This window comes from Panthera uncia, assembly GCF_023721935.1.
Source record: "Panthera uncia isolate 11264 chromosome A1 unlocalized genomic scaffold, Puncia_PCG_1.0 HiC_scaffold_17, whole genome shotgun sequence".
NCBI classification, from domain to species: Eukaryota; Metazoa; Chordata; class Mammalia; order Carnivora; family Felidae; genus Panthera; species Panthera uncia.
This window is the reverse complement of record NW_026057577.1, coordinates 43,033,565-43,059,024: the sequence shown is the minus strand read 5'-3', so window position 1 is coordinate 43,059,024 and position 25,460 is coordinate 43,033,565. Positions and strand designations below refer to the sequence as shown.

Here is a 25,460-nt window from a genome sequence, read left to right as displayed (position 1 = left end):
AAAGGAAAAATTATATACTTATAAATTCAGATATTTCACTTCTCCATAATTCTGAAAGAGTACTCAAATCTATTCACTTTTGTTTTGGGGTAAAAGATATTTTAACCTCTGTCAAGTATACATACTAACTTCTGCAAATGACAAATTAATTGATAAATCATGTTCTGTTGTGTGGCAGCATATTTTGTGTTTATAAGTTAGAGGTTTTTTTTCCTTCTCTAAATACTAATAATACACCGTAATTTTTTTTTTCCTTTTTTTTCCCCCTTAACTAATGTCCTTGAGTGTCTAAATCTGTGTGGTCCAGTATGGTAGCCACTAGCCACGTGTGGCTATTTAAATTTAAATTTAAATTAATTTACAATGAAATAAAGTTCAAAATTCAGCTCCTCGTTTTTCACTAGGCACATTGCAAGTGCTTGATAAACGCATACGATTAGTAGCTACTGTAAGGGACATCTCAGATTCTAGAACTTTCCAACATTATAGAAAGTTCTATTGGATGGCACTGATCTAAACTGTCAGGACAGTTTAAAAAATCTTTGGGCATGTTTTCTGTATGTTACAAGTATGTTTATGTTACCTCACTTACATTTTCCTCTTCTGTTATTTCATATTATTTTTCTGTTTTTCAGTTTAAAAGGATGCTTAATCGGGAGCTCACCCATCTCTCTGAAATGAGTCGGTCTGGAAATCAAGTGTCAGAGTATATATCAAACACATTCTTAGGTGAGAATAATAATTTAAATGCAATTTAAAAGTTTTCTTTTGTGGTGTTTGTTTTTGGAGGTAGATTGGGGGCACTAACTCGTTTTGGAAACCACACAAGTGCAAAGAATTCCATTTGTTTTCATTCATCCTGTTAGTAACTTGACTATCTGAGCCTCTAAGCTTTGAAATCTAAGGTGATAAAGTACATTTTTTTTTTTTTTTAGTTTTATTCAGAAGTTCAGGGATTCTCTGGATTCAAGTTGTATATTGCCAATTTTTTCAGGGCACTAAATGTAAAATGTATTTTATAGAGAAATCTATGCATGCATTCAACAAGTTCTTGTTAAATGCCAGACATTGCTGGGAACTGGTAATGATAAATTAGAAAAGGTCCTTGCCATCAATGAGTTATAGTCTAATGAACACCAAGCTCTAAATACACTACAACTGCTAAAGAAAAGCTTGCTGATAATAATAGTTGAGAATAGTTGAGAATGCTTTGTACACCACCCCACCCTACATCCACAGAAAGAAAATTCAGTTGGTGAAAGTCAGTAGTGTGAACATATCCTTGATTTGAATGTACTTTCAAAACAAAATTGCTGTAACATCTAATTAGCATTTTCACTAAACAGACATTTATTGAACACATGCTATGTGCAAGGATGAGTTAGAGGAGCTCACTGCCTTGAAATAGTGGATGAATAAGCTGAGGCATCTACTTAGGTCTTTTATTTGAAAATAACAGTTGAATCTGACAATTATTTATCACATGCTATTGGTGGTTCTCTGTGCTCCCCTTGTTATATCATAACCATTATCTCACTATGGTACAGAAAATGTAAAATAACAGAAACAATCTAAGTCATTCAAATATATTGTGTTTATCTTTACATTATGACCCATTTCACTAAGCCCTTAGGTTCACCCAGTGCTGTTTTTATGATATTTCTGTATGAAGTTCCTTCCTTTTCAAAGTAGGTATTAAAACTGGAACACTTAGTGGGCAAGAGCAATTTCTAAGCCACTAAGTGATTTCAAATAGGGACAGAGTTGATGAACAGTTGAAATAACCAATATGTTTTGCTTTATCCAACTCTGCTATCATAAGTCTTGCAAAAAAATTTACTATGACATTCTATCCAAGTAGTAACCACTCAATACATTTGATGTTAATTATTTTGCAGTGGGATGTACTTGCTCAATTTTGTGCTTAAGGGTATCATACACAGTAAGTCCACATCAATTGTAAATACTCAACTTCTCTAAAAGAAGTGTTTCTTGAAAACATTTTCTGGAACATACAATGATTAATTAAAACCTGTTCAGGTATGGATGTTATCAAAAAGTAATAACTCACATCGAATTCATAGTAAATGTAGAACATTTTCTAAATTTCTTAAGATAAGCAACATGAAGTGGAAATTCCTTCTCCAACTCAGAAGGAAAAGGAGAAAAAGAAAAGGCCAATGTCTCAGATCAGCGGGGTCAAGAAGTTGATGCACAGCTCCAGTTTGACAAATTCAAGCATCCCGAGATTTGGGGTTAAAACTGAACAAGAAGATGTCCTTGCCAAGGTAAGATGATTTTAAGGACTGTGATCATATTATGCAGGGATGCTTTTTAATAAATTTTGATAGATTCTCTTTTAAATAGATGGACTAGTTCATTAATTTGTGGGGTTATTTTCTTTTGGAAGGTGGGAAAGTACTTTATGAAGTTCTTTATAAACTTTTTGGGTATTGGGGCGCCTGGGTGGCTCAGTCAGTTAAGTGATCGACTTTGTCTCAGGTCATGATCTCATGGTTCATTGTTTCAAGCCCCACATCAGGCTCTGTGCTGACAGCTCAGAGCCTAGAGCCTGCTTCAGATTTTGTGTCTTCCCCTCTCTCTACCCTACTCCGCTCGCGCTCTGTCTTTCTCTCTCAAAACTGAATAAATGTTAAATATAAGTAAGTAAATAAATAAATAATTTGGGTATTATTAATATGTGGATTTAGACAGGTGGTTTGGTTTTATGTTTCTTACTTTTTTACATCTGCGTTTGATTATCCAAGCCTAAAGATTTAGAAATCTTTTATATCTTTTGGGTTTCAGAATAGTTAAGGTTTTGTGAACAGATTTTATCTATAAAAGAAATGCCTTGAGATTGGTAGTCAAGGCATGTAAGTAACGTTGTATTGTCAAAGTCATTAGGTTAAGCCATACTATGCAGTTTTCAGCACATTTAAGTGGGTTTACCTAAAGTTTGCCTGTACTTACATGGTGCATCCATTGCATTTAAAATGAATCTTTTTTTTTTTAACTTAACATTATTTTTGCTAAAGTCAGTAATGTTTAAATGACCATGCTCATTGATTTGTGTTCTACTTCTGCCTCATAATTTTTTCAATCTTTATTTAACCCTAGGAACTAGAAGATGTAAACAAATGGGGCCTTCATGTTTTCAGAATAGCAGAGCTGTCCGGTAACCGGCCTTTGACTGTTATCATGCATACTATTTTTCAGGTAACATGGTTAAATTCTGTCACCTTTCCTTTTTTTGGTGATACAATGTCTAGTCTGTGAAATATGCTTGTGTTTTATCTTCTTTACTAGTCACCCTCTTTTGCTTATTTTGATACTTTTTTCTTATTTGTCCCATACCAAGGGACACATGATAACAAAGGTTAGAGTGTGGGGTCAAATACAACTAAACCAATTTTGTTATTGTTTTCCACTTAAGAAGAAGAGGTCATGTGGGAAAATTCAAGCATGATTTTTAAAAATCTACATGACTTCTTGCAGCAAGAATGGAGTGCTAACTAAAAAATGAATAAACTTCTTGTTGCTGACTTACCTTAAATTATATTTTCTTCAGTCATTGTTTTTTGTACTGCTCTCTTCTCCATGTCTGCTTCCCACTCTTGTTGAGCTTTTGCCCCAGCTGAGAATTAGGATATAAATGAGGAGTTGAGGCTGTAGATCCCTCGGTACTGGCCTGGCATAGTCCAGCTCTAGAGACCATTTTGAGTTCCAGTTGGTATGATCCACTAGCTAAGGCAAGAATACTGGATTGAAGCTGCTTTCATGATTATGGAACACACATTTTTATAGTTGGCAGCTCATTCCGAACAGTATACCTCTTGAGGAAAGCAATGTTGGGCCCCAACAGGACAACCCTACCCTGGTTTTTTCCCCAACGTCCTTGGATATTCTCAGATTGTTCCGTTTTCTTCACTAGATACTGCAAGAGTGCTCTTTCCATTTCTGGGTTATCCATAAGTGATATTGGGTATGGTTTTTCTGTTAACACACTCTATGGAAAATCTTTTTATGTAAAACCAAAATGTGAAGAGGATTTTCTTTCCTACAGGAACGGGATTTATTAAAAACATTTAAAATTCCAGTAGACACTTTAATTACATACCTGATGACCCTGGAAGACCATTACCATGCTGATGTGGCCTACCACAACAATATTCATGCTGCAGATGTGGTCCAGTCAACACATGTGCTGTTATCTACACCTGCTTTGGAGGTAAATCTGGTTTCTAAAACATTGAGACCATTAACCTGCTGTTCTTAAGCATCTCTTAAACATTTATACTGAAGGGTATGCAGGGCAGGAAATAATTGGCTTCATTGGTAGTATGTTGAGTTACAGGGGGAAAATTTGTTGTCAATAAACAGTTCAGTCTTTGGGATTCATGTGTTTGTGATACTGCTTTGAAATGACCTAGTGAACATTCCATAAAGTATATCTGGCTTATTCAGTTTCAATTATTAGTTTTTTGAAATTTAGTCTGATGGCTTTTGTATTTATAGTTGAAAGGATGATTATTACTTATAAAATGTAGACAGTGCTTTGATATTTTTCGTAGAATTTTTCAGAAACACATCTCTAATTCTTCCTGATTTTAAGAATGTGTTCCATTGAATGCTAATTAAGACAATTTGATTTCCTTAATCATTTGGGGAAAAGATTCCCTTTTGCTAATGTATTTTTTAGCTCAGATTGTTTTCATTGTATAATTGTGTTCATACCTCACCATTTGAGTAAGTGGTTCTCAACTGAGGGGTGGTTCTTCCTTTTTCCTCCTACCCTGATCCCCCAAGGACATTTGGCAATATGTGGAGATAATTGTTGTCTGTCACAACCTGACAATAGATGGTACTGGTGTCTCATGGATAGAGGTCAGGGATCCTGTTAACAGTACTACAATGCACAGGATAGCATCCCACAACAAAGAATTAATCTGGCACCAAATGTCAATTCTGCTGAGATCAGGAGTTCCTGGTTTGAATGAAAGAAAATAATCACTCTTGTCATTAATTTTATGTACATTTTCACAATATCCTTAAACATCTTAAATACTTCTACAATAAGCTGTTAAATATTTTGAAGCTTCATTTTGTTTTCCATCAAATTCTAGGAAGTAATTTCACATTTGTATATACTTTTAATTTGTATTATTGCAGAGTAATAATGTTATTATCTACACTATCTGGTTTTACAGGCCGTGTTTACAGATTTGGAGATTCTTGCAGCAATTTTTGCCAGTGCAATACATGATGTAGATCATCCGGGTGTGTCAAATCAGTTTCTGATCAATACAAGTGAGTAAAATTTATTTCTGCAAAAAAAAAATTTCCTTTGTACATTTGAGACTGAATGAGGGTCTTTATAAACTTGGGATGTTTCCAGAGCCACAATGTTCTTTTGACATGTGTAAATACACATTTTATTGATAGTGTGTGTTCATGTAAACCAGCTCTAAAAATGATCATTCTATCCCAGGAGGCACATACATGTCGTGTTTGGAAAACATCATTCCAGTACTTCTCTAGAAATATTGTGTCAGTAGACAAAGGTAATCAGAAGTGGAAGTTTGCAGAAAGATTCAGATAGTTGTATTGTCTTCCTGTTTAAATAAAAACAGGAAAAGTTGTAAGAATTCATGTTAAACCTTCTTTACTTTATGGAGATTGTCAGTGAATCCTCTTCAGAGGCTATGATTGCTCCTCTCCACCACCACCACTCCCACCTCCCTTCCTTTTTCCGTCTTCTCTGGAGGGCTATAGGAACATCTCTGATGTACTGTCTCTTTTGATTTCTCTTTTATTTAAATATTTTTAACCATTAAATTTTTTCTCGTGACACCTCAACAACTAAGTTGTCGCTGAATTTATAAATAGGAGGAGTGGTAGAGACTGTCTAATATGGACATGTCTGACACACAGCTGCATAGAAAACCTTGGTAGGAAAAAAGAGGTTAGAGTGGGAGAGAGCCAAAGCATAAGAGACTGTTAAAAACTGAGAACAAACCGAGGGTTGATGGGGGGTGGGAGGGAGGGGAGGGTGGGTGATGGGTATTGAGGAGGGCACCTTTTAGGATGAGCACTGGGTGTTGTATGGAAACCAATTTGACAATAAACTTCATATATTGAAGAAAAAAAAAAAAAAAGAAAACCTTAGTAGGGAATGTTTAGATAGTGCTTGAGCTATGACTTTGAAAAGAGGTTTTAGTTTTACAGAAATTCTGTTCTTTGGGTAATTGAAATTAATTAGTAAATGATTTAAATATACTATTATTTAATTTCCTCCCACAACAGGTAAATTAGTGTTATAATTTTACTTTTATATACAAAAAAATAAATTCAAAGTTGTTAAAAGAGTTTTTTTTTATATCTGTGAAAAATCTTTTCTTTTTTTTCTAGGAGTTTGTAGATAATAGCCTTCTCATGACTAAAGAAGTCAAACTGTGGCATCTTTTCATTCCCCATTTATTTCCTATACTTTGCTGCAGCCAGATTTAAAGAGACAATTTAAATGTAGCCTTAGTTTGAGAGATTTAACTTAGATCTTTAAAATTGTATCAATTTTTATATCTCAATTCACCTCTGGACTACTTTGTAACAAAATACACCTTAGTGACTCATTGATATGTAAGAGGATTGGGAAAGTCATGGATTTCCTGAGAGGTGTGGTTACTCAAGTACATTTTAGAAGTCTGGTTTATGAAGTTATTTACCCAGGTTTAGGCAGACTAACATTTCACGTTCCAGCTATCTTATGAGAACCTATGATGGGGTGCTTTCAAGAGTCATCAAAGCATTACTAAGTATTAACATCTTAATATTAATACACATTAGATGCAGGTATATGAGTTTATAGTATCAGTGCTGAGGGTTGACTGTCCTGAGAAGAGCAGAGAGGTCATTCAGTACAGCTTACTGTATGCTGGCACTTTTCCTTAACCTGACATGATTATTTGGATTCTTAGGCATGTCTTGTTATGTTCCTAATTTTACAAATTTTTAATACATAAAAATTTTGTTTTAATGTCTGCCTTTAAAAAGGTATGCATTTTTCCTTTAAATTAACACCAGAAATACAGACTGGTGTATTACCTTTGCATTCTACTTTATACAGTATTGTATGTTCTCTTACTCTAACATCACAATTAAGAAGAGTTTAGAGAACAAATTAATTGAAACAACTGATAATAAAGTCTCCAAGTACTCTGATAATTTTTTAAAGAAAAGTGAGAACCAGCTCTATTATCCTCTCTTGTAGACCCTCTAAGGTCACAGGGGCTTAGACTGGCACTGGAGGGCTCTGGCAGGCATTAGGGTACCCATGGAGTCTGAAATTTAAGCTAGTGAGGCTTCAGTCCACAGATGAATCTGATGCCCTCCAAAGCCTGAGACCCTGTGAGATAGATAACGGTCACATTTAGTGGATAATTATAAACATGGTGACAGCGGCCAAGGGTGGTGTCTGTTTTAAGGTCATCTCACTGATGACTTGCCCAAGGGGGAAGGGCACCTGGTCCTGCTTCTGGAAGTACTTTGTCACTCCCTGATGGCGTGAGGATCTCCTTTCTGTGAGACCTCAGCAACACTGGGAGGTTAACAGCTCCCAGGGCAGCTTTGGACTGCTGATGTTTTCTTGACAATGGGGTGTGAGGAGGCCGTGTTATTCCTGAGTGAATGAATCAGCATCATCACCTGGTACAGGAAGGTATCCCAGGGTTGATCAGGGCCTCAGGTCCTTGTGAGAATTCACTCCCTTAGTTAGCTTTTGACTAGGGGTCATGCCAGCAGGCATTTTATTTCAGGACACAGAAGAGTCTTAGCAAGTAACGGTGACAAGAAGTAAGTTTTAACTTCACAGTGTTCTATAAAGGAGTCCCTCTCATAACTTGTAAACTTATAATAAAAAGCTTTATGAAATACTCTATCAAAATTATGTGATTATTTTTAGTTTGCCACAAACCCTTTTTTATAGACAGTGTAAGTTTCTTATTGTTTTCGTGGATTGATTGATCCTCAGTGGCTCACACAAGCACACTCTCAGCTCTCACCTTGGAGCTGGTGCTACCAACTTGTCCAAAACCCAGGGTTGAATCTGTTTCTTGTAATTTATACATTTGTAAACCCATAGCTGGGAGGTCACGTGTCCTATTTTAAGGAGGCTAGAGGCACAGTGAGTTTGCATGGCCCCTTCTGGAAAAAGAGTTCTTTCTGGAACTCACCTGGCTGCTTCCCAGTCCAGATTTTCCTCTGCTTCTTAGTTGTGACAATAATTTCCATCATTTGTTCCACTGTAGGCGCCAAATCATTTGATAGTAATGATACATACTTTCATTGTTAACAGGCTGGAGGTTTTGAAAATAGAGACATCATTTCTACCTGGCACAGATGGTTATGTTTTGTAAATGATATGGGGGAGTAGAGGAATCTGAGTAGGATTGTAAGAAGTTGAAATTCCAGGGAGAGAAGCTGTGTAAGTCTTTTTCAAGGACAGTACATGTAAATAAACTCACAAAATGTAAATAGCATCATATGGTTTTGAATATAACATGCTGGAGAGTATTTATCATAACAAAGCATTTGACTTCACAGCATTCTTTTCTCAAACAATAAAGCGTTGTCAGAGGTGCAGAATATATATAGTATAAAATTTTACTTGGAAAACAAGTAATTCGGGTTTATAGCAAAGATGCCTAAGCTCTAGGGGAAAAGATTTAGTCACATTAGTCATATGTTCAAAGCATATGGTTTTGATTTCCAAGAGCAGAAGTGTTTCACTATATTAAACTGGAGCTAGATTTAGCTACCAGTGCACACACACTTTTATTTCTCTAGTCTCATTTTAAAATAAGCTTTCCATAGCCCTATCTGTGGGTTATATATAAAAAGTTATTTTCTGCTTAAATATAACACTTTCAAAACAAGGATAAATTCATTTTCATGAAGTGTGATTATATAGAAATACTACAGAGATTGTTATTTTAGCCAACAAAAAAATATTGAGAGTCTACTATGTGCCAAACAGTGTTCTAGGTACTAGGGATATATGGGTGGGCAAGACAGTGGTCTGGCTGTGAAAAGCTTTCATTTGGCTGGAAAAAAAAAGGACTATAACACATGAATATCTGATAGCACTAGTTTGGTGGAGAAAAATAATACAGGTTACGGACGTAGAGAGTGTATGAATTGAGTGAATCAAACAGTTATAATCCTTTGTCCTTGGCAGCTAGAAAATAAAACTACCACTTCCTCCCCCATTTCAAGGAGACATATGTTGTTTAGAAGTGCCAGGAGAAACCAGAGAACCATGCACATCAGATGAATAACTTTTCATTTTATATAGGGTCTTAAGTCTCTAAGTGGGTTGGGAGGTCTATGGAAGACACTGTTAAGACATGCACAGAGATAATGACAAATAAATTGGAATGTGATTAGTGCCAAATGAGTGGTACAAAGTATAAAGGAGTTTACAGCAGAAAGTGAGCAGTTCCACCTGTGGTAATCAGGAAAGGCTTCATGGACTTGTACTGGGCTTTGAAGATGAACAGGTTTCAACAGAAATGTTCTATAACATATTTTCTTACTCTGGACCCTACCTCCGCCTCTGTACTACTGTACCTTAGAGCATAGTATGAAGGCAACTTTCTAATGATTCCTGAACTTTCAAGGACTCTATGTAGAAGTACTATGGTAGCATCTTTGGCAGATAAACTTCTCAGGAGCTGCAAAATCTTTCGTTAGATGTTACCATGTGCCTTCAGCCCTAAGGAAGAGTAGAAAGTTAAATGACTGCCCTGAGATTCAGTTGCAACAGTATCCACCACCTTCCTGTCAAGAGCCCCAAAACTGGAGAGGCAGTGGGGGAGATCCACTCAGTAAGGAGTCTTTTCATTGCTTTCTGGCCAGTCTGGATTCTCATTCCAAGGCTCTTGGACCACATTCTATGTGAAAGAGCATCTTTAGATAGATTAGAGTTGAGACTCTTTGTTGTAGCATATATACCACAGATCATCCTCTTCCTTAAAGTAACAGCTGCTCACCTTGTTCTTCTGCAGCCTCACAGCCTTAACTTCTTGTTTCTTTCTTCATGAGGTATATTAGTCAGTCTGGGTTTTTGTAAGCCTGAGTCAGTTCATGTATTAATGCCTCTTATCTGCATGCATATTTATTCCCTTAAAAGAACCGTAAAAGATTAATTGGGCATTATTTGGGCATAGTCAAAAAACATTTGCCTTCCTTTCAATATATATTTATTTAATAGGATTCTACTATACAAACAATAATACCAGGTGCTAAAATCCTATATAGTATTAATTTTTTTTATTTCTATATATTTAACCACCTATAGATAAATGTTCATAGTTAGAGTTTCAGAAACTACTTAAAAAATTTTTTTAATGTTTATTTTCGAGAAAGAGCATGAAGGAGATGGGAGGGACAGAGAGAGGGAGACACAGAATCTGAAGGAAGCTCCAGGCTCTGAGCTGTTAGCACAGAGCCTGATGTGGGGCTCGAACCCACGAACTGTGAGATCATGACCTGAACTGAAGCCAGATGCTTAAGTGAGTGAGCCACCCAGGCACCCCGTTTAGAGACAATTTAAAAGTCAGATCTGACCAGATACTATCTGAATGAATGAATGAACACTATTGTTTTATCTCCCCAAAAGAGAACATACACACCTACTCTTTGGTATTCTAGACATCTCTATTCCTGTAGTTTCAGAGCAAAAATTTACATGTATAAATTTGTAGGTCTATAGTACAAGTAAATTCATAGGATTTCACAATAGATGTATGTCTTGAACCTCTCTTCTCCTTCCTAGTTCCTTTAAATAGTCATTGAGTAGCAATGACTCTTTCTTAGAAAAGAATGTGTATTTCCCATACATTAGTCAGAAAAAAGATCAAATACATGTGCTTTTGGTCTTTACAGTGGCGTAAGTAGAAACAGAATAACGCACCAATTTTCTTTAATGACTGCCCTATAGAGTTGGGTCTGCTATTTACAGGAACCAAGAAAGAGGCAGGATCTTGCTGCCTAAAACATACAGGTCCAGGGCAGTCCTAAGGGAGCAGCAAAATCTTCACCATGGAGTTATTATGTAGGTAGCTGAACACCTGTCTCTTGATACTCAGAAAATAACATGGAAAAAATGAGTAAAGCTTTGACTTTCAAAGTTATACTGTGGAAGAAAATGAGTAAAAGCAGCATGAACAAATCTAGTATATTGTTCATTTGTTCCAAACTGTTCTTGAGTACAGTCCAAAATCACATCATCCTTACATTCTGTGAAATATTGGGTAATGGTCCATAGTTATCAGGAACATGACAACTTAAGCTGTTAAGATGTTGCCAGTGTTAAAAGTGATGTCACATTCTGCTGCTCATGAAGCTACCTGTGGCAGATCTGGAGGGGGGGCTCAAGAACATCTGGTCCAATTCTTCTCCCACTTGAGAAAAGACACAGCTGAGAGGTCCGCAGAGTGAAATGATTTGTTATATGTCAGTAGCATTACAATTCACTCCCAAGATTCCATTGCTCTTTCCACTAGTTAATATACATTAACTAGTATATCCTCTCCTGGGTATTGTCCTGTAATGGTAAGGCCAGCAGAGGTGTGGAAGAAAAATGCTTCTTAAACCCAAAGTATCTTAGAATGTGAAAAATACAAAAAACTTAGAAAAAAATGTCTTTGCTTATCTTCTGTCTCCTTTCTTTCTTTAAGACTCTGAACTTGCCTTGATGTACAATGATTCTTCTGTCTTGGAGAACCATCATCTGGCTGTGGGCTTTAAGTTGCTTCAGGAAGAAAACTGTGACATTTTCCAGAATCTGACCAAAAAGCAAAGACAATCATTAAGGAAGATGGTCATTGACATTGTAAGTAGCTGCTAAAAGGAAAAAAGAGAGATGTGATGCAAGTTGTTTTTTAAGAATAAGAATGAGATGAGTATCAGGTAAATGGAACCTTGTGTTTCAAAACCTATTGTTGCCCCTTATGTCTGAGAAGCCTCCTGTGCTGCTGGCAGTGATGTTCTGTAATGGGTTTTCTCGTTCTGGCAGTTGGGAGTTAAGAGTACTGACAGCTCACCCTCTTAATTCTAGTTTTATTTTCTGAAGTTCTCCAGTCTGGTGGCAGGCAGGGAAAGGTGACTAACAAAAGCTATTAGTACAAAAGGATTTTTTCCACTCACAAAATGGAAAAAAAATACATCTATGTCAGTTACACAGTGTTATTTAGAGATATCCATGACTTTTTTTAATGCATATTATTTACAGTGATTACGAGACACAGGAAAACCTCTGGTCACCAACGACTTATAAGTTTGTACACACAAAGGTAGGAATTACTTGTCTTGGGTCAGCGGAAAATTAGCCAGAATACTCTGTTTCTGAAGTACTCTGTGAGCAACCTTGAATGACTTCATCGAAGTCCAGGTGCCACTTTCTAATCAAAGGAGTAGAAAGAACTTCAGAACATGTGCTAACTTCTTATCCGCAGGAGTATCATCCCTTTTTTTCACCATGAAAGTGGTTGCTGGTTGCTAACCTTCTGTAGATTGCATGTATTTATCTGAGCTTCAAGAAACCCTACAGAGCAGAAGAGGCTGCACGAATGAGTAGTGTAGGACTCCCATTCCCTGCCACCAGGCACCCCAGTGGTTTTTCATTTCTTTCATGCTCTGCATTCATATTGTCATATGCAAATTCTGACTTTTTTTCCTCTGGACTTTGCTCCTTACTAAAATACTCTTGTCTTTTAAGGTACTTGCAACAGACATGTCAAAACACATGAATCTACTGGCTGATTTGAAAACTATGGTGGAAACTAAGAAAGTGACAAGTTCTGGAGTTCTTCTTCTTGATAATTATTCTGATAGGATTCAGGTAAAGCATTATTTGAATTTGTTCTGTTTCTGCACATGTGTCTGTGTCTAACTTTGATAAGACTTGTCTCCTTTCTTCCCACTTACGATTTTAGTAATTATAAGCAGAATTTTTAACCAAAGTCTTTTTTTAATGTTTATTTTTGAGAGAGAGACAGAGACAGAGCGTGAGTGGGGGAGAGAGGGAGAGCATGAGTGGCAGAGAGAGAGGGAGACACAGAAGCCAAAGCAGGCTCCAAGCTCTGAGCTGTCAGCACAGAGCCCGACCCGGGGCTCACACTCACAAAATGTGATATCATGACCCAAGCCAAAGTCAGACATTTAACCAAGTGAGCCACCCAGGCGCCCCAATAACCAAATTCTGAATCTTGAGAATTAGCCAGATAAATTCTATTGGTTCTTCATTTGCATATGCATTAAAAAAAACCCTAACCTCTCACAAAACCACCCACTGAAGCAGCTCCAAATTTAATCAGCCATGCACACATAAACTGTTTCTCATGAAATTTAGGTATGGTAGAAGTGGCAGAAGTTAGGGCTGTTAAGACAAGTGTGAACCGTACACAGACATATAGTTGAGCTGTTTGGAAGGAATCTTACACTACTTGTATTTTTAAGTGTCACATTCATCCAATGTGAATTTCTAGTGAAAAAAAAAGAAGAAAAGAAAAGAAACAGCAGCAGGTGCTGAATAGAGAAAGCGTTTTTCTATTTTAGGTCCTTCAGAATATGGTGCACTGTGCAGATCTGAGCAACCCAACAAAGCCTCTTCAGCTGTACCGCCAGTGGACTGACCGCATAATGGAGGAGTTCTTCCGCCAAGGAGACCGAGAGAGAGAGCGGGGCATGGAGATAAGTCCTATGTGTGACAAGCACAATGCATCTGTGGAAAAATCACAGGTGATGTATTAAGCATAAAGTTTGCAGAGAAAACAAAACTCCAGCTTGAATATTTGATTGCTTTGTATCCACATCATACAGTATTTCATTGGGTTTTTTAAATTATTTTTCTTTCGAAAGGCTCAATTTCATATTAGTGTTTATGAGCGAAAAAACTCTCATTCGTATGATTTTAATTCATATGGTCATATATACATTTCTCATGACATCACATTCTTTCATTATGACTGTTTTCATATAGAGCATACATATATAGAGAATTTCCACTATCTGAACTCATAAGTGAATTCAGTCATATGAAGTCAAAGAGTACCTGGCCTGATTTCAGTTGTCTGGATTCACCTATAAATTGGCCATTCTAAAATAAAGGCCAGGTCTGATACCCTACTATGTAAACAAATGGAATTTTTTTACAGTATAAACATACTCCTGAAATAAGAATTCTTGCTAATTTTCACCAGCTATTAACAGTACTTTTATATGGTCTGTTGCCTAAAATAGTGACCATTTTACCAAACTCAGGTTAGAAGTCTTGTGTTCAGTGTTATATTTGTGGGCCATGTTATATTTGCTATATTTTAATGTAAATTATGTTACATATAAATTGATGTAAATAGATACATACTCAAGTATATTTGCAGAATCTAGTTAACCTTTTCCATTGTCTCATAGTCCCAAGTCTTATACTCAAATCGGAATTGTTTTTAAATAGGTGGGCTTCATAGACTATATTGTTCATCCTCTGTGGGAGACATGGGCAGACCTCGTGCATCCTGACGCCCAGGACATTTTGGACACTTTGGAGGACAATCGTGAATGGTACCAGAGCACAATTCCTCAGAGCCCCTCTCCAGCACCTGATGACCAGGAGGAAGGCCGGCAGGGTCAAACGGAGAAGTTCCAGTTTGAACTAACTTTAGAGGAAGACGGCGAGTCAGACACCGAAAAGGACAGTGGAAGTCAAGTGGAAGAAGACACGAGCTGCAGTGACTCCAAGACTCTGTGTACTCAAGACTCAGAGTCGACTGAAATTCCCCTTGATGAACAGGTGGAAGAAGAGACGGTAGGGGAGGAAGAAGACAGCCAGCCTGAAGCCTGTGTAATAGAAGATCATTCTCCTGACACGTAACAGTGCAAAGACTTTCACGCCTTTTGTTTTGTTCTGTTTTTTTTTTAATTTAAGTAGAAAAATTGTTTCCAAAGTGCATGTCACATGCCACAACCATGATCACACCTCACTGTCATCTGCCAGGATGTTTGTTGAACAAAACTGACCTTGACTACTCAGTCTGGCGCTCAGGAATATTGTAACCAGTTTTTTCACCTCCATGTCATCGGAGCAAGGGGGACATCTTCATGAACAGCATTTTAACAAGATTTCAGCTTGGTAGAGCTGACAAAGAGAAAATCAACTGCAAAATGTTTTCAATAGAGTGGCTCATCGGGCAGCCCAAAAGTTGTTATGATTTGGGGTTTCTTTACTTTTTATTTGTTTGCAATATTTTCAGCAGAAAGAAAGCATTACACAGACAGAGTGAACTCATGGATGAAGCAACAAATGTGTCAGGAACAGGACACAGCATGAATCTGTTACCAGGAGGAAGATGAGCCACAGAAATTGCATAATTTTCTAATTTCAAGTCTTCCTGATACATGACTGTATAGTGTGGTTCACTGAGCTGCACTGACCTCTACATTTTGTATGATATGTAAAACAGATTTTTTGTAGAGCTTACTTTTATTATTAAATGTACTGAGGTATTATATTTAAAAAAACTATGTTCAAAACTTCATCTGCCACTGGTTATTTTTTTCTAAGGAGTAACTTGCAAGTTTTCAGTACAAATCTGTGCTACACTGGATAAATCTAATTTACGAATTTTACTTGCACCTTATAGTTCATAGCAATTAACTGATTTGTAGTGATTCATTGTTTTATATACCAATGACTTCCATATTTTAAAACAGAAACCAATTTTATGTTGCAGGAAACCCTTTTTGTAGGTCTTCATTTGCTTTGCTTTTCATTTCAGTCTTTTCAGATAAGCAGAGTTGCTCTCACTGATATTTTTTTCACGGTGTACAAAGTGAATATTTGTTCTGTGATACTTTGATGTGCATTCTGTCTAATGTGTCTTAAGCCTCATAAACAATCATCAGTTGGTGTTGTCTGAAGCAAGTAAGAGATATATAAATACACAGTAGCTAAAATGGTCTTTTTTAGATATTTTCCTACTTAGTGTCTTCTGATAACTTTTTGCTGTGTCAATAGACCCTCATTTCACAAGTGCATGTCTTTGTAATAACCCTCACATTTTATGCTCATTTCTGTTGTTTTCACAGTCAGTTGTAGTAAGAACTTTTTTCCCCTTGTGCTGCTTTATTATTTAGTGTGTGTTTGAATCTCTGTCCATGTTCACTAGATGGGGTCTTATCAAATATATCACCACCATTCTGAGTGATGAAAAGTAGCAGGTAGTCAGGCTAGAGTCACCATTTATTTCTACCACAAGGCCAAATATAATGCCTAACTTTAACTCTTGATTTACACAGAAAAGTTAACAGCTAGCTAGGTAATTTTTAAAAATATTAGCAGAGTATATTAACAAACACCAGTACAACTAATGTTCTTTGTTTCCATGATTTCACCATGGGATTAAGAACTATATGAGGAATATTCTTGAGAAGAGATCTTAAGTGTAGCAACTACTCTTCCTTAATGGATAGCCTAGTAATGTAGAAATTGCTCTCACAGTTATCACTGGTCCACAAGTATGTCTTGTAGAGGAGAATATTAAATGCACCAAGGGAAAGAAGTTGATGATGCTGCTGGCACCAGAGGTTTGGTAATATAATGCCACGCTAAAATACTAGGATGGGTAAGAAGATTCTACCTAAGTAACAGAGCTAATTCTTGGCTGCATTTAGCACCAAGAAATGTATTACAATTTTAGGGATTACTTTCCAGTATTTACCTTCAATTGGCATCCCGGGGCACTTACCTAGTCTGGATGTTCTGTCCATTCCAGCTCTTAGTAAAGCATTTGCCTTGTCTATGAAGAATTTGGAGCCCAAATAGTCATTTTTCACATTGATATTATTTATGGAAAATAAACAGTCAAGAAAACTTATAACCCTGAAAAGCATTTATATTTGGGATTTCTCAAGGGCCTTCTGGCGACTAATAACCAAGTCATCAGCCAGGGGAAATGACCCAAGCTAAACATAGTCCCTATTTGAATCCCCGGAGATCCACAAGGGAACTTCTGACAGAAAAATTATGTAGCTCTGATCTGTTCTTAGAGCAGAACAGGAATCAACTAATTAATGATCAGATTTCCACCCTCTTCCCTGAAAAAAAAAATCAGTAATCTTTCAAATAAAGTCCTGTGGTTAGCCAAGTGGTTTCATAAGAACAGTTGAAAACTTGTTTTATTTGTTCTTGATGGAAGTCTAGAAGAAAAGGCAAACAATCTAGAGTGTATTCCTTTATCCAAAATATTCTCATTCCCTCCTCTCACTACTGCTTGGTATTTCCCCCACAGAGTGCCTAAAATCTTGATAATAATAGAAAAAAATTAAAGTAGCAATATGTCACAAATCCGGACCTGAAAGGATTTGTAACTGCATTGAAAAGCAGAGTTGTTTTGTTTTCAACTTGTTGGTTTATAATGATCACGTGTTGTGAAGATACTCACCGATGGACAATCAAATTGTAGAAAAGGCAATATCCAAGAGACAGAGACTAATGCACTGTACAGTCTGCTTATCCTCTCCCTTCTTTCTCTTCCCTTCTCTCTTGCCAAAGTGTGCTTCAGAATTATGCACCGCTTTACAGAGAACATCCTTTTACAAGTGGCTTTACGTTTCCTAAAATGCCATAAGAAAATGCAATATCTGGGTACTGTATGGGGAAAAAAAGTCCAAGTTTGCATAAAACCAGTACATTTCAGCTTGCAAGTTACTAAACACAATAACGCTGTTTTAATTTTCTTTTACATCACTTAAAATTCACAAGAAAATAATGTAGATAGAACAAATTGCAGACAAGGAAAAAAAAACTTGAATGAAATGGATTTTACAGAAAGCTTTATGATAATTTTTGAATGCATTATTTATTTTTTGTGCCATGCATTTTTTTTTCTCACCAAATGACCTTACCTGTAATACAGTCTTGTTTGTCTGTTTACAACCATGTATTTATTGTAATGTACATACTGTAATGTTAATTGTAAATTATCAGTTCTTATTAAAACATCATCCCACGATGGGATGGTGTTGATATATTTGGAAACTCTTGGTGAGAGAATGAATGGTGTGTATACATACTCCTTGTACATTTTCTTTTCTCCTGTAATATATATAGTCTTGTCACCTTAGAGCTTGTTTATGGAAGATTCAAGAAAACTATAAAATACATAAAGATATATAAATTTAAAAAACATAGCTGCAGGTCTTTGGTCCCAGGGCTGTGCCTTAACTTTAACCAATATTTTCTTCTGTTCTGCTGCATTTGAAAGTAAGGCAATGGGGGCGGGCTAGGGCTGGGCATTTTACATCCAAGCTTTGAACCAATTGGATTTCTGGCAACAGCTGGAATTTAGAAAACCACAGTCAACCTCTGGAAGATTCTGACACCCTTCTGACTTACAAGCTTTTAAGTACTTGTTGCTGTGAAACAGCACTGGATATATAATGATTCTTCTTCCTATCTCTTGATCAGGAGCTACTTCAGTTAGTTACATCTGATTGTTGTTTTATTTTTTTTTAACTTTCAAACACTACTTGGGAAAATATATTCTTGTCCAATAACAAAATCATTTTCACTTCTTTAGCACATAGGCAAATGAACTTGATTTGAAACTAGAGCCATAGGTCACATGTGATGGTCAGTCATTTATTCATCAGCTCCTGTCATGTTAGGAGAATATGTGATATGAAAAAGAAAAGAAAATGTAGTATGAAAAGGTCATTTTTTTTAACCCTGGAATTTGACTTTACCTAAGATCAACTAAATTTCTATATGTATGTGAATCTAAAGATAAAACAGTTTTTATATGATGCCAGTTCACACAAAAATGATTTGCCATTCTCTGGAATTTGTTTCTGCAAAACTTCTATGGCTGTAGAATTTTAAAAGTTAACCTTGTTGTTGTGGTCAACTCCCAAAAGCGTTGAAAAATTCCCAGTGGGTGGCATGGAAACTGCCTCCCACTCTTGCCCAGCCCTCAGAACATGTGACTTAGTGAGAGATTCTTTTTCTAGAAAAAATGAGCCTCCTATTACTTTATTTTATTTTTTTGACACAAACTGTAGATTTTAGCAGCCCTGGCCCAAAGGAATTTGATTACTTTTGTTTTAAACAGTACAAAGGGGACACTATAATTATGAAAAACATCCTTCCTGATTTTAGTTGTTTTTAATTTTATTTCTTAGGATATGTTTTCAGAGTGGTAAATTGTGTGTGCGCATTACAAATGATGATGATTCTTTTAGTGGTTTCTTAGCCTCTTTACAGCCCATGGGGATAGTACTGTACATCAATACCTTCATATGAAATTTTTATATGCAATGAAAATAAAAGCATGGGTTGATTCTGCCTATTTATGACTCAATCTTTTACAAATAAAAGATTATTCATTTTAAAATGTAGGCCAGTCAGCACAGGTTTCCAAGAATGTTGAAGATGGATGAAATGAAATGCAAGGAGAATAATAGCATTAAGTTAGTACTCATAATCCAATGACACCAAATAAATTATGTAGATTCACTGTTACAGAGAGAATTGCCCAAACTATTTAGATGGCCTCTAAGATGAAGCACTGTTTTCAAATAGGGTTGGGAGGGGGACTTCTCTGCTTAATGAAGTGTTCTGGTATACCGAGTTACTCAGACATTTAACAATTGTTTGGTACATACTCTCCCAACGACAAGGTTCTAGGGACTCAACAGAGAACAAGCCACAGTTTCTGCTTTCATGAGCACATATTCTGGAGGGGACGGAGGCATTGAACACTTCCAACACATATCATCATTAAGTGTTCCGTACAACAAAGAAGCCCGGGTACTGTGATTAAGCAGGAATCCGAACTTGATTTCTTCCAGAGGGCCAAAGGAGGCTTCCTTAAGGAAGCGATTTGGGGCTGAGTGCCGAAGCATAGTGAGAGGTAACCAGGCAAGAAGGGAGAGTTGATAGGAAACGGAAGGGTGTCCAGACAGGTTAACTGTACTTGTAAACGTCTGAAGTACTAATGACTTGAGAGCCCTAGAGAAAGTGGAAGGAAGGCAGCGGTCCCCCAACACTCTTTATCCCTTACCCTGCTTTATTTCCTTTGTAATGCTTATTATAAATTGACATGTATATCTGTGTATTTGTTCACTGTCTCTCACACCAGAACATAGCTCCATGAGAGCAAAGTCTGCTTACGGGTATATCCCTTACATGTAAACCCATGTCTTGTTGGACAGTGTTTAATATTTGTTGAATATAGCCACCAAACTGATACTGGATATAATTCAATGTGATAAGACATTTTGGGGTCTTAGAGAAATTCTTAACGCTGAGACCATAAAATTTTTCTGGTTGTTTTTGGTTTTGAGCTTGCTAAGATCCCAGATAAATAAAATTTAGAGTTTTATATCTTAATGCTAACCAAAAACTCTTCTTGCCTCTTCCTCACATTTTTTTTCTGAATGGCAAAAAACCAAAAAACAAAAAACATTTTTTGTGATAGGAGAGTAAAGAGCAAAAATTGAATCCCCAGATAACCCCCAAAACCTAACAAATAGAATAAGGATAACAAAATAGAATGATATGCTTAGCCCCTCACTGATTTCCTTCCACTACCACAAGGAATGACAGTGACAATAGCCAAAAGGTGCCTTCAGGGAATTCTTGGTCTAAACTCAAGTTCAATTCCTCAGAGTCTATGATTCCAAGGTGAGACTATGGGACCGAACACGAACAGCTTTATTTCCCCACTTGTTCCCCCAAGCTGATTTGGGCCAATTTGGGTGTGCTGAGCCCATCTGAGTTTTCGTCTTTGACCTGGAGGCATTTCCTCAGACCCACAGCTATGAACCTGAAACAGCAAAACACTACACTGAGGCAGGGGTGGGGGTGGGAGGATCCATTTCCATGTTGGAGCTCTGCCTGCAGTGGGAATGTGCTTACCCTTGGAGCCTCTTTTCAAAGAATTCCACCTGTGCTTTAACAACTTTTCTGATTTGGGTGCTGTTTCCCTCACACTCTCCTGTCCAAATACTCAAGGTCAAACACAGGGCAGTGGGTTTGAATCTTAGTTCATAGACTTGGGAGCAGGAAACACTATTTCATTTAAATTAATTAACTTGTGTTCCGTGTCTTCCCAGGGTGTTGGGAATTTCCATCTGTCTCTATTAGCACAAGCCCCTCCCTCCCTACTTAAAGCTTCTCTCATCTACAGCTGAGCCTGAGCACCAGACCTCTGTGTTGCTTAAGCTGTGACTCCTTACAGTCCCTGGCCCTTCGCCTCTTCGTTGTGCATGTGATAGACCAGTGTATATGCTGAGGTGGGGAACCCCGGTTTGGGGCCCTACTTCCTTAAACTCACTATGTAGTTTTGGTGTCTAAAAAGAGCATGTACTTCTAATGCCTCACTACTACCTACTCAAGTTGCTGCAAACAACAAGCACTCTCCTTTACCTGATCCTGGAGACACTCTCTCTACTGACCCTTAGAGACTCCTCTTTCATCCTTCTTTTACTCTTCACTGGAATTAAACTTTAAAAAAAAGACAAGAGGTGATTATGACTACTGTCTGTTCCTGCTCTGCACTCTACAAAAGTCCTGGTTATTATTTGAAATACAGAGAAGAAAACGTTATAGGAATGGCTTACTTTAATAGTCCAGCCAAGTTAAGTTCTCGGAACACAAAACGAAACAAGAAGGCAGTTGCTGTTCCTGGGAGAGACAGGATGAACGACCAGTCAGGACTTGGAGAGGAAGAGAGAACTGGAAACTTTACCTTCCTCTTCCCACTGGGACTGGGCACTGTGGAGATCCAGGTGAGTTGACCGTGGTTAAGAATACATGCTTTTCGCTGGCTTCTGTCACGTTTACTAGAATTCTATCAGCAGGCTCCAGAGTTAGTGTGGTTTTAAAGCAGAAAGGGGAGCCCGGTGCTTACTAGAATTTGGTTCATTAATTTTAGATTCCCTTTTGCTGTTTGTGAGAACTGGTAGCAGTTTACTGGAGAAGTCCTGGGAGTCCCATCTAACTTCAAGGATAGATATGGGGAGGGGGGGGGTTCGATTTGGTGTGGAATTACTTAACAAAACCTTCCCAAACAATCCATTTTCCATTGTTCTGGTCGATTGCAAAGTATACCCTGATTTCGGGCCTGTCTTGATGAAGGAGCCCTATGCAGGTGCCACGGCAGAGGCCCAGGTGTTTTAGGTGCTGCCTTTGGAGTGGTTGCACCTGTAAGGTAACTAATTTAGTTGACTTTCGTTTATGGTGGTGTTGTCTCTTTCCTCAACCCAGAGAGCCTTGGGGAAAAAGGGTAAGTTCTCCTAGAGCATTATGTAATTTCATTCTTCCTCTTGTTTGCTCAAGTTCTTAGCATCATGACCGTATGTGGACTTTTTACCTTTTATAAGAGAAAAATGTTTCTTCTATCAGTGCAGATCTCAGGAAAACTGAGTTCCGGGCTCCAGGTATAAGGGCTAAATCTTTCTTCCAGAATCACTCCCAGGCCTGCCCTTGAGCTGGGCAGTGGCATTAAAAGGGTATGCTGATGAGCAAAGAGACCTTGAAGTTCTTTATCCTCCAAATCCCGCCTGCAGAGTTGCTTAGCAGATCATAGCCAGGGAATGGTGGTGGGGCCTGAGTGGAAATGATGCATAGCATCTCCCAAGGGATGGCCCAAGATACTGGTCTAAGGGTCCAGGGTCCAGTGCTGTCAACACAAAAGGACTGAGGTCTTTGTGATGTTCTTCAGACTCCAGAAGAAATGGGAAATCTTTGGCTGGAGTGAGGCACACCTGGCTTTCAGATGGCTTTCAGATGATTCAGCTGGGCATAGTATTCAACTAATATGAGCTCCGTTTATTTTTTTAACTTTTTTTTAATTTTGTAAATTGCTTAAAAAGTCGATTCTTACGTGATTCATTAGGATGTGGGAAGCTTGAGCTTCCCTAAAAATAAAATAAAATAAAATAACAGACTGAATGGCTTAAAGAACAGAAATTTATTTTCTCACAGTTCTGGGGGCTGGCAGTTCCAGATCAATGTGTCCACAGGTTTGGTTTCTCCTAAAGCCTCTCTTCTCAGCCTGTAGATGATTTAATGTGGTCCTTACTGGATGTGACCCTCTTATCAGGATACCGATCAAATTGGGTTAGTACTACTCATATGACCTTACCTCTTCATATACTCTATCTCCAAATACAGCCACATTCTGAGGTTTTGGGGGTTAGGGCTTCAACATTTAGATGGGGCAGGTGCAGTTCAACCCATAACAGTCAACAAAAGGAAATCCTTTACCTGTCTGCACTGTGATTTCTACCACCTAGACTCCCTTTTATTTTTCCTCCCTGCTCTTAGAGCCACATTTATAAATGAATTGTTTGCACCACTACTTCCTGCTTTTCTGATTTTTAGGTATAATCTTCTGATTGTTACTATCACAGATGAGGATTTACCCTCAGATCCTGTCCTCACATGCTCTCTTAAAGTCTGCTACTCTAATTGCATCACATGTTTTTGTTACATTATTATTACACTATTATTAAAAGTTTGCACTGTTATAGTCCTACAAAAATAATTTACAACCAATCCATGTCATTTATTATAATTGCATTTCCATTTTTATATAGCTTCTTTCCTAGAGATAATAATTGTTTCATTTTTTATTACCTTAGTTTTCAACATCCTTATTACTCTTCACCCCATGCACTCCATTGAAACAAGTCTCCTTTTATTGTGGATGAACACATAAGGAATCCTTGGTGTTCATTGCCTCCCATGCCTGATCTAACTGGGGTAATATTCTCTAGGCATATGGCTTTGAGATCTAGTCTTGACTACTGTCTTTGAATATTTGTTCAGCATCCTCCCGGCCATTCGCTTTCTGGTCCCTATCTTCTCGTCCCTGAATCCTAATGTTTTTAGTTGTCTTAGTGTATCTCCTATTTAGCTTAGTTTGATGTAGCTCATGTACTAGTGGTTTCCTCAGAAAGGGTACATAGCAGGTAAGTTTATAAAATGTTTAATATGAAAAGTTTGTTTGTTTGAGAGAGAGCACACAGGTCAGGGAGAGGGCAAAGGGAGAGAGAGAGAATCCCAAGCAAGTTCCACACTCTGAGTGGGGCTCAGTCCAAAGACTCTGGGACCACGACCTGAATCAAAATCAAGATTCAGACGTTCAACTGAGCTGCACAGGCACCCCATGAAAAGTTGTATTTTTATATTACCCTATTTGAACGATTCTTCAGTAGAGAATTTGAGTTTCTTAAATAGTTGGGCAAGCAGATGACTCTGAGGGGAACCCCCGGATATATGCATATGGACGGATTCTCTGTTCCATCCTCCTGGAAGACTCACCTTGGAAAATGAGAGTAGTACTGTTGGCTTCCTGGAAGACAAAACCAAAAGATTGTAATGGGTTGGATGACTTTGAATTTATACATTAATGTGGATAGCCTATTTGCAGACAGCTTATTCACCTGATAATTTCCCCTAGGTTTGGGAGCCTTCCCTGCCCCCACTCCCAATTTGTTTGTTTTTCAGCTCCAGTTCCTCCAAATGCCGGATGAAAATATTTTTGTCTTGTACCTATAACCCTTCATTTGCAACTTTGTTTGCTTCGGCTTAGTGTTAGCAATCCTTGGTGATTATTTCCTCATTGGCAATTGTATGAAGTGTTTGTTATATCACTGTTTGGGGGAGGCCAGAACATACTGTCAGAACCCAATAGCCTTTAAATTTAGTTTAGTGCCAGTGCACTCGGAGATTTGGAGGCTGCTCAGGGGCTTGTGGGTGTGTTTCATTTGTACACACAAAGAACATCCGAGAGATCCTCATGCACCATTCACAACAGGCTTGCCTTTTGCATCGCTTTTCACTTGGTATGAAAGAATGTATTCCCACACAGTTTTTCAAATGCATGGAAAATCCCTATCATTTTCCTGTCTGCACCCCCTTCACATGCAGCCCACGCAGTTCTTTGCTGTGTGTGAAAGAGACAGAGAGATGGGTGGGGGAGGTGGGGAGAGAGGCCACAGATGATGCTTGGCTTCTACAACAGCCTTTCATGCTTAAATGCCCAGTACAAGGTCTACTCTTGCTCTAGGAGGGCAGAAAGGATACTGAGTGGGCACAAACCATATTCTACACTAGTGTCACCTCCCCTACCACCCTCCGCTGCCACGCGAGTGCATTACACAAGCACTTCCATTTGTGTCCACGACACACTTCTAACTACAAAAGGAATTTAAAAAGGAGCACATGCTCATTGTTGAACTTTTGGCTAGAACCAAGAAGAGGAGGCAGGAGAAGAAAGAGGAGTGGAGAGGAAAGAGAAAAGAGAAGAGAAGAGAAGAAAACTGACCTCTGTGCTCCAGGGCTGAAATGTAACACAAAGACAGAGAGTTTGGGGATAAAGAAGAACAATAGCTTT

The 25,460-nt window shown here is 37.8% G+C and overlaps 1 protein-coding gene across 4 annotated transcripts in view; it reads left to right on the top strand.

Moving 5' to 3' along the window:
- The window catches only part of PDE4D (phosphodiesterase 4D), a 585,222-nt gene extending 565,819 nt beyond the window's left edge, over window positions 1-19,403 (top strand). For all 4 annotated transcript variants that reach the window (XM_049648543.1, XM_049648545.1, XM_049648544.1 and 1 more), the window contains 9 exons: window positions 636-729; window positions 2,116-2,288; window positions 3,121-3,219; window positions 4,067-4,231; window positions 5,211-5,310; window positions 11,739-11,893; window positions 12,779-12,901; window positions 13,618-13,800; window positions 14,513-19,403. In XM_049648543.1, coding sequence (XP_049504500.1) covers window positions 636-729; window positions 2,116-2,288; window positions 3,121-3,219; window positions 4,067-4,231; window positions 5,211-5,310; window positions 11,739-11,893; window positions 12,779-12,901; window positions 13,618-13,800; window positions 14,513-14,929 — 1,509 coding nt within the window. In that variant the 3' untranslated portion in view covers window positions 14,930-19,403. The remainder of the gene's footprint in view (window positions 1-635; window positions 730-2,115; window positions 2,289-3,120; window positions 3,220-4,066; window positions 4,232-5,210; window positions 5,311-11,738; window positions 11,894-12,778; window positions 12,902-13,617; window positions 13,801-14,512) is intronic.
- Window positions 19,404-25,460: the final 6,057 nt, after the last annotated feature.